At 47.7% G+C, this 15,292-nt stretch overlaps 1 protein-coding gene across 1 annotated transcript; it reads left to right on the plus strand.

Moving 5' to 3' along the window:
* Positions 1 to 11,790: 11,790 nt before the first annotated feature.
* On the plus strand, positions 11,791 to 12,315 carry LOC120648274 (DNA replication licensing factor MCM4-like). The gene has a single exon (XM_039924998.1). It carries the CDS (start codon positions 11,791 to 11,793, stop codon positions 12,313 to 12,315), a length of 525 nt encoding a protein of 174 aa, XP_039780932.1.
* Positions 12,316 to 15,292: the final 2,977 nt, after the last annotated feature.

Here is a 15,292-nt window from a genome sequence, read left to right on the forward strand (position 1 = left end):
TGTGATGAATGATTAAGCATGGGACAAGGTGAATGACACAAAGTGGAGAAATAATGTTGCAAGTGGACATCAAAGGCAAAGAAGGAGTGGTTCACATGATTTGGGCGGTGCAAAGCATACAAGATGTACTGGACATAAGCAAATAATTGCACCAGGAATCCACCAGAGAAAATTGAAGTGGAGAAGATGGAAAAACACCCTAGGCCGGCCGGCCCCAAGGCCCTAGGCCGGCCGGCCTGGCCCCTATTTATGCCCTCTGGTGCTCCCCTTTGGCAGGTATGCTCCTCACTCATTTCCTTGCTTATGTTCTTCAAGTTCTTTGCCCAGAAACATCAGTTAGAGCCCTGAAAAATTCGTCCACCAAAATCTACTCCAAAAATCTCAGAAAATTCACCACAATTCCTAGTTTGTTCCACTCTTCGATATATTGTTCTCCCGCCGGCAAGAAACCCCCGGTGTGTTTGTTTTTGAGTGTGTGCAGCAAGGAGTCACCATGAGTGGCCTCTTGAAGTTCATCGCCGGGAGGAGAAGGACACGTTCATCAACATCCGACGCATCGGCAAGTTCTTCGCGGAGGCACTCGGTCTCCGAGTCTCCGCGGAGCATGGAGGAAGACAACCCCGCACCGAGGAGCGACATGTTGCTCCTTGGTGGGATGAGAGACCCGAGAAGCTCCTCCATGAGATTCACCGAAGGGATGCCACCTCCTCCACGGCGTTCGACAAGGTCATCCGCACCACCATACAAGCCCAAGAATTCAGAATATGAGTTTATTATCTTGTCGAAGGAAGAAGAAGAAAGGCTCAAGTTCATGAAGGGAAGACTATGAGCAAATTATGATTTTGATGATGAAGCATTGGTGAAGCTGGGATTTCATCATGACATCTATGAGCTATTGGAGAACATCGGTTGGAAGTTATTTTCCGATGGTGTCACGGTTGATATGCAAGAAGAAGTGGCTCTTAAGATGTTCATGACATTAGAAAAATCAACAGAAATGGTGGATGGTGAAGAAGTTTCATATCTGAAATTTAGGCTCAAGAATGAAGAGAAAGTAATCACCTATGGTGAAATAGGAAGCTTGCTCGGATTCAAAAATAATGCATATGAAATGGTGCAAGTTGGAGATGGAGAGCTTGATGAATTTTGGACAAAAATAGCAAAAGATGTCAACCGCCAAAGAAAGAATATAAGTAATGTTACCCTCCAAATATTCCACTCTTGGTTGAGCAAAAGAATTGTCGGGAGGATGAGAGAATCAAAGGTCACCGACCAGGAATTAAGTTGGATGTATGCTGCATTGGTGAAGAAGCAAGTAATTGATCCCACCAACATCATGGTTGAAATGTGGCTTTGTGAAGCATCATCCGGTACGGGAGAAGTTGGTTCGGGATGTTATCTCACAATGATAGCCCGAGCAATGAATCCGAGGTTACGAGTGATCCAAAAATTTTATGTCCCGGGAAGAGATATTGGGATTGATCATTTGAGGCAAGGCCATTATATCGGGAGGAGATGAAAAGAAGGGATTTACTATTTCTGAGATGGATATTTCCCTCCCCGATCAAAGGCTGAAATTATTTGCAAGAGGGAGGACTGATTGGCGAGTTGAAAATATTGGAAAAAAGGTGAAGAAATCAAAAAGAGGAAGGTTAATTGAAGTGACATCGGCATCGGCACATCAAGAAGACTTGGAAGTAAATCTTCCACCGCCAAGTTCTGCTTATTGGAGAAATGAATTTCAAGGTGCATCAAGTGGACAGGGATACCCGCAAGGATGGACGAGTCAATGGGAAGGAAGCCAAGAACAAGCATGGGGGCACGCTGCGGCGGCACCCCCACCATTTAGCAACTACGGATGCCCACCCTCGTCATATCAAGGAGAGATGCCCGACCCATTATTTGGAGCACAATATTTTGACCTCCCTCAACCAGAACAAGGAATGAGAATTATGGGTGCTTATGCGAGAAGAAATATGGAAGATATAGATGCCATCCGGAGGCATACAACCCAACTAGAAGATGGAACTGCAGGAATTGCATATCAAATGGGACTTCTAGGTCTGGCGCCACCGGAACAATTTAATGGAGGAACATTTCAGCAGTATTATGATCAAGGATACAACGCAAGAGCCAATCAAGGAGATTGATCGACGGCATGACCATGAACAAAATGCTCGCACGTGTGGTTTGGATTTTCTATTTCTTTTCATTCATTTTCAGCATGTGTGCAAGCTTGTGTGTGCGTAGCAATTTTCTGTTTTATTTATTTCAGCATGTGTGCAATTTGTTTTCATTTGTCTTCATCACCATGATAAATAAATGCATCACCCACGCTTTAATGTTATGGTTAGTAATGATGATAGAAAGTTTGTGCCATGTTAAAATATGATGATTGTTGCCGCTTTGTCTACTTTCTTGTGCTTGGTCTATGCATGATTAAACTAATGCTCTCTTTAACATGATCTGAAAATTAATTAAATGCCGGGTAATGCAATTGTGGAGGTTATGATAAATTAGGACCCATATCTTTTACTCTTGCTCTCTTACTTAAGCTTGTCAAGGAAAATTTAATTTGGATTTAATTTTGAGCTAACCTTGTCAATGATACCTTTTGCATTTGCTCTACCCTTCTACAAGCTTAAATGATATATCATAACAAACCATAGAGCAAGAATTATTTTCAAGTGAATTAATTCAGGATTTATCTTCTTTGGTACGAGACTAAGAAGTTGACCATTCCGTATTTTTGCGTACCTATCTTTTGCTAGCCATTCTATCCATGCATTGTGAGTTTCTATACCGGGAACATCGCAAACCTCGCTGGATATCCACCCTTAACCAAAAACATCTTTTTGTGAAACACCTCCTTGACCACAACCTATATATTGAGTATATATATTTATTTCGACGGCAAAACAGTGGAATCAAGAGCAAAATTCAGTAAAACGTAAGCTTGGGAAGCATCAAAGAGTTCGAAGAAGAAAAAATCCGAAGAAGTGGAGGCCTACAGGCAGTAGGCCGGCCGGCTCAACACCCCTAGGCCGGCCGGCTTGCCCCTTTTCCTCCTTTGTTGGCTTCAATCTTTCACGAGGAGATGCTCCCTTGAATTCCAAAGTTATGTCCAGAGAATTGATAGAAGTTTTGTGCACTCACTCCATCAAGTTATCATCACTTCATTGCTTGAGGACAAGCAAACGTTCAAGCATGGGGGGAGGTGGAGTAAGTGCATTGTGTTGCCAGTGGTTCTGAGGAGCAAAAAGAAAGAAATAAAAAAAGAGGAAGAGAGAAAAGAAAAAAAATAAATAATGATGAAAAGCTCCTCGGTCCCGTTTGCTTCATTAAACTCCAGGTACTTTGAAGATTATTCTATACTCAATTATTCCAACCATGTGCAATCCGATAACAAGGACTTCAGTCGTGCCTTGGGATCAACCGTTGCCATTTGCACATGTCCACCATCTAAAGTGTGTGTTCCATTCTCTCCCTCTCCACAAAGAAATTATTTTCCAATGGTCTTTTTGACGAGTCTCGGTAAATCCATAAGAAGTATTTCTTGTTTTGATAATATCTTGATTATAATATCTTTTGTTAGGACTAACCTTTCAAGAGCTCCAGATAAAGCCTCACACATACATATGAGAGAAAGAAAGGAGAGAGTTCCAGCAAGTTTGAGAGACAAGATGAGCTGAGAGTTTCCATGAGCAAATTGCAATGAGGTTTGAATTATTGATCTTGGTTTAGCATTACTTATGGAACTTACTTTCTTACTCCTGAGACTTGTTTAATTTTGAGAGCATGTGCTTAATAATTGTGGGGAAGCATTTAACTTGTATCTACCTTCCACATTGAAAAAGCTGGGTACAACTTGAACTAATAAATACAAAATATTTTTTGGGAGCATTGTGTTTTCTCGTGTATGATCAAGTGCAGGGATTGGACACTGAAAGGCAGTGCTGATTTTTATCAAAGACTTACTCGAGGACGAGCAAGGTTTAAGCATGGGGGGAATGTTGGCGCTCCTTAAGTATCCATTTTATCCCCTGTTTAACTTTGATAATGGCATGAATTTAATATCAAAATCACTAACCATCCTAACCTCGGCCCAATTATTGATCGTTTTCACGTTTGCACATATATTTTGGAGGTACTTCGTTTTTTGCAGGTTTTTGACCAATTTTGGAGCATGAAATGGCGAGGCCCACGATCACGCGATGACACGAAGAATGACGAAGGCCAAAGCCCGAACAAAGGATCGAAGGCCATGATGATTAGAGGCCCATTCATGCATATCCACCCTCCAATGAAGCCCAAAAGACAAAGCCCACAAGATAAGATTGAGATGCTTCGGGGCTAAGCAAAGCAAAGAGATATTTAAGGAAGGATTTTCCATCCTATCCTTCTTCTCGAAGAAATCTCGAAGATAACGACGTCTAAAGGGGTGCAATCGTGAAATACATAAATTCTAGAAGATTCCAGGAGACTTGGGGAGAAAGTTGAGCACCAGCCGGTGAAGGAAAGACCCAGGCCGGCCGGCCTAGGCTCATTGGGCCGGCCGGCCCAGCCTGTTTTTAGGTCGGTTCGACCTCCCCTTTGACCGAGGGTTCCCTGAGGCTATTTAAAGACCCCTTCCCAAGGTTCACGGGGAGAGCAATTCGGGAGACGACGCCAAGGAGCAGAGAAGATAGAGGGACACCTCTCGGAGAGCCGAGGGTCGTGCTAGTTGTCTAGGGTTTGCCCTAGCCTACGTGGGAACCTTGCAAGGAAGACCACGTCGGAGTTCTGGAGCTAGGATCATCAAGATCAAGGTAGGGCCCCGGTTGTGATCTTGTGATGTACTATCATTCATGGTGAAGTTATTTGTGTTTCCGAATGTTTAGCGACCATGTTCTCCTCTTTCGATTTCGTTCTTTTCTTTGGGTTCGCTTCATCTTAGATCTATTATCGAGATAGATCACTTAGCATGATCTTGTAGTCACGGTGGATAGAGGTTCATGGCGGAACTACCAAAGTGAGTTCGACTTGCTTCAGGGTATCCCGTTGAAAAGGGGGGCGTCGTGACAGGCCGTCTCCATAGAGTAGATTGGGTATCGAGGGATCGGATTGGAGATTTTGGGTTTAAAGAGGCTTTTCATTGAGATTCACATCTATCTTACTTCACTTTATCTAGCTGGAACTACAACATATGCATGATCTAGGTGATCTAGATTGGTTATCTCTAACTTTCTCTTGCTACCTTCGGTGTTTGTCGTGTTTTTAGTAGATTAGATTCGTTTTCACCATCTCACACAAAGGAATCTCTATGCTAGTAGATTGTTTCTTGTTTCTTTGGTTCCGTGGATTGATAAACCTTGGGGGAATACTCTAAGGGAAAAGCTACACGAAACCGTGCGCTTGCGGTATATAAATCGGGGGCGCTAAGGAGCGTCAACAGCGTGTGCCGGATTGCGGGCCGTTGTCCGAGGAAGCAGTGCCTGCCATCGCCCCGGCGACCTCCCGGCTCTTCGTGTTGCCTGTCGCTACTCGCCGGTGGGTTTTGACCGACAACAGGTCGTTGAACGTCCTTATGGATGTAAACCGGTTGGATGCAAATGGGTGTTCAAGAAAAAGTTTAGGCCAGATGGTACTATTGAAAAGTACAAGGCTAGACTTGTGGCCAAGGGTTATACCCAAAAAGGAGGAGAAGATTTCTTTGACACTTATTCACCAGTTGCCCGATTGACCACAATTCGAGTGTTACTTTCCCTGGCAGCCTCTTATGGTCTTCTCGTTCATCATATGGACGTTAAGATGACTTTCCTCAATGGAGAGTTAGAAGAGGAGATCTATATGGATCAGCTGGATGAGTTTGTATCAAAGGGTCAAGAAGGAATGGTTTGTAAGTTGTTGAAATCTTTATATGGTCTCAAGCAAGTGCCTAAGCAGTGGCATGAAAAGTTCGACAGAACTTTGACGTCTGCTGGCTTTGTTGTGAACGAAGCTGACAAATGTGTGTACTATCGCTATGGTGGGGCTGAAGGAGTGATTTTGTGTTTGTATGTGGATGACATACTGATCTGTGGCACTAGCCTTAATGTGATTAATAAAGTCAAAGAGTTTTTATCTCAAAGTTTTGAGATGAAGGATCTAGGAGAAGCTGATGTTATCCTTAATATAAAGCTGGTAAAAGAGAGCAATGGTGGGGTGATTCTTACACAGTCTCACTATGTGGAGAAGGTGTTAAGTCGCTTTGGTTATAGCGACTATAAACCTGTCTCAACACCATATGATGCCAGTTTAATTCTTAGAAAGAACAAAAGGATAATGCGAAATCAGCTGAGATATTCTCATATCATTGGTTCCTTGATGTATTTAGCTAGTGCTACAAGACCTGACATCTCATTTGCTGTAAGCAAACTGAGCCGGTTTGTTTCAAACCCGGGAGATGATCATTGGAAGGCTCTTGAAAGAGTAATGCGCTATCTAAAGGGGACAATGAACTATGGAATTCACTACACCGGGTACCCCAAGGGTCCTAGAAGGGTATAGTGATTCAAACTGGATTTCTGATGCTGATGAGATAAAGGCCACAAGTGGATATGTGTTTACACTTGGTGGTGGAGCTGTTTCCTGGAAGTCTTGCAAGCAGACCATCTTAACGAGGTCAACTATGGAAGCAAAACTCACAGCATTAGATACCGCCACTGTTGAGGCTGAGTGGCTTCGTGAGCTCCTTATGGACCTGCCGATAGTTGAAAAACCTATACCGGCAATTCTAATGAACTGTGACAATCAAACGGTGATTGTCAAGGTGAACGGTTCAAAGGATAACATGAAGTCATCTAGACATGTGAAAAGTTGGTTGAAATCTGTCAGAAAATTGAGAAACTCCGAAGTTATAGCCCTGGACTATGTTCAGACGTCTAAAAATCTGGCAGATCAGTTTACATAGGGTCTTTCACGAAATGTGATAGACAATGCATCTATGGAATTTGGCTTGAGACCCACGTGAGTCATTCTATAGTGGAAACCTATCCTATGTGATCGGAGATCCCGTGAATTAGGATGGTGAAACAAACTAAAGTCTGACCGAGAGAAGAGAACCTTTGTGAAAAGGGCTCATTCCGTGTATAAAGTGCATTTTTCTTCTAATCTGTATGGCAGGTTGGTCTATACCTTAATGTGTTCCAGGTGGTTTCTTTAAAACAAATGAGTTGTTTTCTTGAAACAAAGATATTGTCCTACAGAACATCTGAAAGAAACACACCTATATGAGTCTTACTACTAGTAATGGTCTATGAGAACTGGGTATTCTCTAGAAACTCATGAAGGGCTTGGAGTATGACTTATAAGCTCCAAACCGCGGGGATGCTTTTGCAGCCTAGTACCAGTGTAGGGCTCTGGTCAAACTTGTTTGCACAAGACTGGAAATTCAAGGCATAGTCCATTGTACAGTTGTGAATAAGTGTAGCTTTTGTCATAGATGGAAGTTCAACTTAACAGTCTCTGTCAAATACTGGTACATCAATAAGGGAATGAGGGCATTTCTAGTGTGGCTTGAATTTCTTGGTGGTGATTGTTGGAATTATGGGCTTAGCCCATTTATTCTAATCAATACAATAAAAAAATTTAAAGCCCACTATTAAATGCTAGGGAATCAATTGCTTAATTCCGTACCGGGATTTGAGGAGGATCTCAACCGACTTAAAGGATGGACTTCGTGTACACCACTTGTGAAGCCGGTAAGAGGATGTCGGTGAACCACACACGCGCGTACGCTCGCTCGCCTCGCTGAGCCGGGCCGACATGATGTGCTGAGATGAGAAGAACGTTTTGCTGTTAAGAACATTAAAACGGAGAATAAACGTTGACATTAATGACTGGAGAATCACACCAGTAACTGCCGCTCATCAAAGCTCTTTACGACGTCCAGGTTCGTTGAACCTGAGGCACCTCCACGCCTATATAAACCACCCCTTCCTCCTCTCATCTACACACACTTCAGCACTTGATCCAGGTACTCCTGCTTAGGAGATCTCTCCCTTCTCCCTCTGCTGCTTTCTGCTGTTCCCATCGCTAGTACTGCGCGCACAGCTCTAGCGAGAGCAGGCCTCCGGAACCTCTGCTCGCTGAACGTCCTGCACGGGATGCGGGCAATAAGGTTTTTGGGGAGCGTCTTGACGCGACTGCTCGCTCCATGATCGACTACTTCGTCTACTTTCCGGCGTGAACGAACGACTACTTCGTCTACTTCCCGGCGTGAACGGCCTAGTTATCTAACATAAGCTACGTGGCCATGGCCTCGTTCACCCATGAGAGGTGGGTGATGGGATGATGCATGGCGGGCTACGTGCTCGAGTCAATCTAGGTTTTTAGCCACAGGAATGTAGGGGGCGAGATGCTGTCACGGCGAGAGACGGGCACTTTCTTTTCTACGCAGCCGCCGGCACGGCAGAGAGGACGGGTGGTGAGTCCGTGTGTGTGGTGGTGGTGGTATGGGGAAGGATGAGCAAACCAATGACGACAAGGCATAGGCATTGCCCTACCACTACCAGCGCGAGGTGCAAAGCCACGGTGAATTGCCACGTTTCCCATGAGGTCTGCGCCGGCGGCCGTGGTGCGCGTGTGCCCCACCCCCTGCCAGCCATTTGCACAGGAGACGACAGAGGAGGAGTAAGGGGTTGTTTGGTTCCAGAGGCTAAACTTTAGACTATGTAGAATTTTAGTATTTATAAGTATTAAATAAAAGTTAATTATAAAACTAACTGCAGAGCTCTATGGCTAAACTGCGAGACGAATCTAATGAGGTATAGTAAGCCATGATTAGCGGATAGTTACTGTAGCATCACTGTAGCAAATTATGGATTAATTAGGCTCATTAGATTCGTCTCGCAAATTAGCACTCAGCTGTCAAAAAATATTTATAAACAGATTTTATTTGATACTATAAAATGGTAAGATTCCTTTTGATGTGACAGGGACTTAAAAAATCCCTTTAACCAAACAAGCCCTAAATGTAATACTCCTACTGGTGGCTGTTGCTTGTTCAACAAGTAGTAAACAGCGCCACGATCCGCCTCGGCCGCAGGGATCGGATGCTGACGCGTTGGGTGGGTGGTCACTCGTCACGGGAAAGTCATTGGTGTACCTTGCAGCCATGACAGATCTTATCCTGGACGTCAATCGTGAAGCCAACCGTGTGAGATCCTGTCCCCACATAGCGTATACAAGTGTTATTTTTTTTTGTACCGTATACCCACCTTTGCTGCCACCGATGGAATCTCGGGCTGACACATGAGCACATAAAGTTATTTTGAGACATGCAAAAAGCTGACTCACTCTGTACCACTCATTTAAAAAGCTACCGTTGCACACGGCCACTTTCTTATTTTTTTTAATTTGACTGATGGTCCAACTATTTAAACGTAAACCAAGGTACCATATTTTTTAAATTTAACTGGTGACCTATTTTTTTGAACACAAATCAAGGTACCATTTTGATATACACATTGGTACTGCATACGAAGAAGCCATGAACACACATCTTGCTCATGAGAAAAAAATATCAAGAGAAATAAAATTAAAATTCTCATGTATCAGCTTTGTTCAACTGAAATATTTTTTAACCCATGTATACTAGAAACTTTAATATACAACTAAATCTCAACGTATTAAAAGTAGTTGATCTACAATTTATTATAAATCAGAATAGGTACACAACAAATTTCAAAAAATAAACATTCACAACCACGCACTAATAAAATAAAAATAATATTTATTCATAGCCATCTTCTCTCTTGTACAGTACAATTAAATAGAAGAAAACTAAAATCAAATCATAAGCACACTAATAAAATCATGTACCTCAGGACACTCATATGTACACCATGGTACGCTTTCTTGCATAATAAAATACCAGGTACATAAAAAATCAAATCATAAGCACACTAATAAAATTAGGTACCTCAGGACACTCTTATGTACACCATGGTACGCTTTCTTGCATAATAAAATACCAGGTACATAAAAATAAATTATAAACACTAATTAAATTAGGTACGACAAGGTACTTCTCTTTTGTACACCGTGGTACAGCGGATGAAGAACACATAAACACAGCTTGGTAACCATGCTAATTGTGAATATACTAGGTACGGAAACTCCAAAAACAAGGCACGAGAACTACCTGGTGAGCCTGAACAGCATCTCGGCTACCTCAATCTCTTCCGGGATGAAAAATAGAGACTTCGAAATCTTCGGCGGCGGCGGCTATGGACGGCTGTGGTGCAGTTGTTGAACGAGCTGGTGCTGGGGATGGTCATGGCCGCTGCTTCGGCGCTGGCCCTGAACGAGCCAGTTGCAGAGCTTGCAAATCTCAAATTCTCCATGAAGAGATTCTGCGAAATAATTCCAATCGAAGGCCAAACAAAGGGCCGGAACAATTCAAATAGAATAATTGGTGAAGAAACTCCAATGCGAAGCATCAGCGGATTATGGCCACTTCGAATGAGTAGTATATTCAAAGAAACAACTGAATCGGAGAGAACCCAGTACCACGCGCCGGCCTTCGTGTCGCCGGGATGCCCGAGCCGCGTGCCGGCTTGCGCGGCCGCGCTTGCGCACCCGAGCCGCATGGTGGCGCTGCAGGATGCCAGCCACGGTCGAAGCAGCAGCCACAGCCGCAGCGAGAGCTAGCTCGTCTTGGGGTCGTCGAGGCGGCCGCCGAGCCACTGTCCTGGCAGCTCGCACACACGGGGTTCTCCGTCTTCTCGTCGCCGTCGCCGAACGAGTGGAGTGGGATGGTGATCGGCGGAGAGGCGCAGGCGGCTGTGCGCGGCGTCGGGACGGCCTCCTGTTGCCCAGGACACCCCGTCTGCAAGGAGCCGCCCACGCACTGCTGCAGATGGCCTGCTCGGTGGCCGCGGCAGCCGGCACGCCGGGGGCAGGGGCGCCGGCGGCCTCGCTGGAGGACGATTTAGGCGGTCTCGCCAGACTAGGACAACGCTGCGGCCACCAAGCACGCGGTGCCGCTGCTTCCGGCCTCCCCGCCGCTGCTCTTGTTCTGACCCCAGCCATGGCGCCGAGCAGCTCCCCGGGCTGCGTCTGCGACACCGACGTGATGTGCTCCAGCGTGCACCGCAGCCCCTCCCTCACCATGGCCTCCACCTTTTGCCCTGGCTGGAAAGCCAGTCGGGGCGCGGCGGGGCGGCCACGTCCGCCTCAGGGCGGTCGGCCCGCTCCGATGGCGGCGCGGTGGTCCTCATGGAGCGCCAGCCCGAACAGCACCCTCGCCACGATGCTCAGCGAGCGCCACGCTGAGGGTTGGTAGCGCGTCGCGAGCTCCTCCACGACGGCAGCGGTGTCGTCGTCGTGGATCTCGTCGTAGGTGTCGTCGACGTCGTCTTGACCTCCGCCGGCGCCGCCGCTGTTGACCATGAGCCGCACGCCCCGGCGGCAGCCTCGGAGCTGCTGGATCTGGCACCTACGCCATTGGATCTTAGTAGTACACCATCCTCCCGGTCCACGGCCATGAGCTAGTGGAGGCAGCGGTCGGTGTGCAATTCCCGTGGCGGGCACCGCGGCCACCGTGCCCGGCGCCTCCGCGGGGTCCCCACGGAGGAGGTGTCAGAGGCGGGCAAGGATCCGCGCCGCGCCGTGACCCGCGATGCCCAGGGCGCTGGAGCTGGTGCAGATCTGCGGCGGCGTGCGGTGCGCGAGCAGAAAGAGGGGTAGACGGGAGATGAAGAGAGCGCGCCAAAGAGCCCGCCGCCGCCGCCGACCATGTGGACGACTCCGGAGCCGGCGAAGTCGATGACGCCGGAGCCAAAGAGGAGCGGACCGGACGTGCGGCCCGCGGCGGCCCACCCGTCGGTGGACCAGAACCGACCGCGCCGCTACCTCGCAGGCCACGCAGCCGCCGTGCAGGGGGCCGCGCGCCCCGCACCCTCCGCCCCGGGGCCGCGCGCCCTCACCCGGCCGCCGCGCACCCTCCGCCAGGGGCCCGCCTCGAGCATGGCCGGCGGCGGCTCCCTTGGCCGCGCAGCTCTGCCAGAGAGGGAGGTGAAAAGAGCGGATCCGGATCCATGGCAAGGGCGCGAGGATGAGCTTGGGAGGAGAGGAGCGGGAGGGCCGGCACTGGATCCGGAGGCCTCCAAGGCGAGTGCGGCCGGCGGCGGCGTCGGCTCCGGCGACCGCAGCGCATGGAGGCGTTGCCCCGGCCACCCCTGCTCCGGCCCGCCATGGCCCACGAGGAGCACGCGAGGCGACGGGGATCTCGGCCACCACGGAGAGGGAGGGCGCGGGGAGCTCCGCCGCTGGGGAGGAGCAGGGGACTGAGAGGATTCAAATGATTTTGAAATGTTCCCCAACCGATACATGTGCTACTGCCCCGACACGTCGGACGTATTTCTCGGGGAACGCAAATACTTACAATACATCTACTAACAAAAAAGTACATGTCAGTAGTACATGTCCCCACATCTGTCTGGTATAGCACGTATCCCCATAGTAGATTCAACGGTACAGATATTACTATGGTACTAGGGAGTATAAAATCTTGATCCACTGGTCAGTGCTCGGCTTGACCAGCATTCCAAATTTCGTGCCCCACCGCGAGGCACGCACCCAGACCCAGCCAGCCAGACTGTCGCTACAGCAGGCAGATGGTACCAATTGTTCCCGTGCTGATCAAATGCCATCATCAAAACCCAACCCGGGACGGTTTCCTAGAGGGCGACGATGTGATCGATACCAACCCAAGGCTGGACCGTAGCTGCTAGTGCTAGCTACGTACGTGTACTACTAGCGCTGTGGCGGACGCAACCATACATGACTTGTGCAGGGGAATAATCGTCTCGTCTCCATTGGGCTTACTTGTGCCAGCAGCCCAGCACCCAGCGCGGGCTTGCGGGGCTGGCCGGCCGACCGGCCTTCCACTTCCAGGCTGGAGGCCGCGACCGCCGGGAAAGGTCGCCTCCCCCCGACAGGCACCAAGGCGCTCGTACGCCCGTGCGACGATCTCTTCCGCCGGGCACCAGCTTGCAGCCGGAATCGGACACGGACGCGACGATAAGCCTATCGTCCTTGCCAACCTCGACGACTGCCCGGGCTCTGTATGCATGTATGTGTGCATCGCTATCAGCGGCGTATACTGTATATATAGTCAATGAATGAGCCCAGCGTCGTTTTTCTTCGAGAAAAAAATAACAAAAGAAGCACTGTTCTAGGGCCTGCGTATACGGAATCTAGAAACTCGGTGGGAAGAAATTAAACGCCAAGAATTCGACCGAAATCTCAGCTTCGCCGCCGCCGTCGTTGCTGATGAACCGAACGCGACATTTTGATGATTTCTCTCCCCCAGGTCGACCGGTGAGGACGGAAGCGTCGCTGCTGTGTGTGCTGGTTGGCGTCGCCCGCCAGCCAGAACAAGCTAGTAATAATTTTGCAGGGGCGTACAGTACAGCCAAGCAAAACCGGCCCTGCTGGGCAACGACGGCGTTGGTGCTCGGGTGCTCGCTCGCTCGCTCGACGGCCCGGTCGTGGTCCCTCCCCGCGCGCTCCAGCTAGCGCTCACTGCACTGCTCCGTCCTGCCTTGCCTTCCGTTGTCAGCAGGCGATGATCGAGCAGGGCCACACTGGTACTCGGTACAGCTCGCGGCTGCGCGCTGCGTTGCAATCGTCGCGTCGCGTCCGGCCGCTCGATCTCGTCGCCAGGACAAGAAGGCCTCCATTATTAATGCCCAGTTTAGATTTTTACACGTAAATCTCATCAACATAAAAAAAACGTCACATTAAATATTTTGACACATATATAGAGTATTAAATAAAGTCTATTTATAAAACTTTTTACATGGATGAGCTGTAAATCGCGAGACGAATCTAATGAGCCTACTTAATCCATGATTTTCAACAGTGATGCTACAGTAACCATCCATTAATTATTGATTAATCATGAGTTAATTAGCATCATTAGATTCGTCTCGCGATTTACAACTCATCTGTGCAAAAAAAATTTATAAATAGATTTCATTTAATAATTTAAATTAGTAAAATTCTATCGAAAAAAATTTGCGTTCTATGTAAACACGGCCTGGAAGCCACTAGCAGCTAGCTCTAGCTGCGCACCAGATAAAAACCGGACCTCAATTGTTGTCTGGCTGGCTGGATGCCTGGATGGATGGGCACGCCGCGCGCACGCACGGGGACGGGGTGTGCTGTGTGTGACGACATGTGACAAGCCATGCCGCCGCCCCCAGCTACGAGCTACTACTTCCTGCTGGTAGGGTTCCATCCTTCCCTTTCCGACATACCCTGTTCCTCAGAGCATGGTTTATAGGCCGTGTTTGGTTTTCTCTAGTAAAGCATAGCACACAATTTCCGAAAAAAGAATCTTATATGTATGGAGTACTAAATAAAGTTTATTTACAAAACTTTTTCACGGATGGGTGTAACTTTTCACGACGAATCTAATGATAGTAATTAATCGATGATTGGCTACAGTGATACTACAGTAACCATCCTCTAATCGTGCGGTCAAAGATCTCATTAGGTTCGTCTGTGCTACTCTCATCAAACAAGGTCATAATCGCGCCGGCTGCGGGCTGGGAGGGAGGTCATGATTGTGGCGGGTCCCATTAGCTGCACCAATAGAATGGGTTGCAGAGCTTCTCAGCCCGCTTGCACCGGCGCTTGACGAGACGCCCGCGTGCTTCTCTCTCATGTGCCACTTAGACTCTCAGCCACTTCTCAATCAGTCATAATACTTACTCTCACCATGCACCGCTGCTGGTAACAGCCGACTTGCCGGATCATCACCAGGGTTTTTTTCCCCAACCGGACACCCCAAACCGGAGCACTCCAGTTCCGGTTTACCAGACCGGTTACCGGTAGAAACTGGTTAAATTCAAATTTGAATTCAAAAAACTCAGTTCAACCGGTTCGTACTGGTATACCGACCAGTTAGACCGGTTTACCGGCCGGTTTGAATTCAAATCCAAATTTAAAATCGCATGTGCAACCGGTTTGACCGGTATACCGGCCGGTTTGATCGGTTTACCAAGTGGGCCTTAATGGGCCGTCTTATTTTTTCTTTTTTGTTTTAACTTTAAATGTCCTAAAAGTATGTTAAACGAACGAATTTTTGAGAAAATTTGACACCATTAGATTCGTCGCACCTTGAAGTATTTTTAGAATTTTTTTGGAAATTTTTCATTTTTTCGAATTCAAATTTTAATTTTGAATTTGGGCCGGTTTGATACCGGCCCAAAACAGAACCGGACCGATAACTGGTCAAATCGGACCGGTTCCCACAAGT

Source organism: Panicum virgatum, chromosome 9K (genome assembly GCF_016808335.1).
Source record: "Panicum virgatum strain AP13 chromosome 9K, P.virgatum_v5, whole genome shotgun sequence".
Lineage (NCBI taxonomy): Eukaryota > Viridiplantae > Streptophyta > Magnoliopsida > Poales > Poaceae > Panicum > Panicum virgatum.

What these genes read in the sequence shown, in the direction of transcription:
- LOC120648274 (XM_039924998.1), top strand. Translation starts at nt 11,791, where the DNA reads ATGACGCCGGAGCCAAAGAGGAGCGGACCGGACGTGCGGCCCGCGGCG.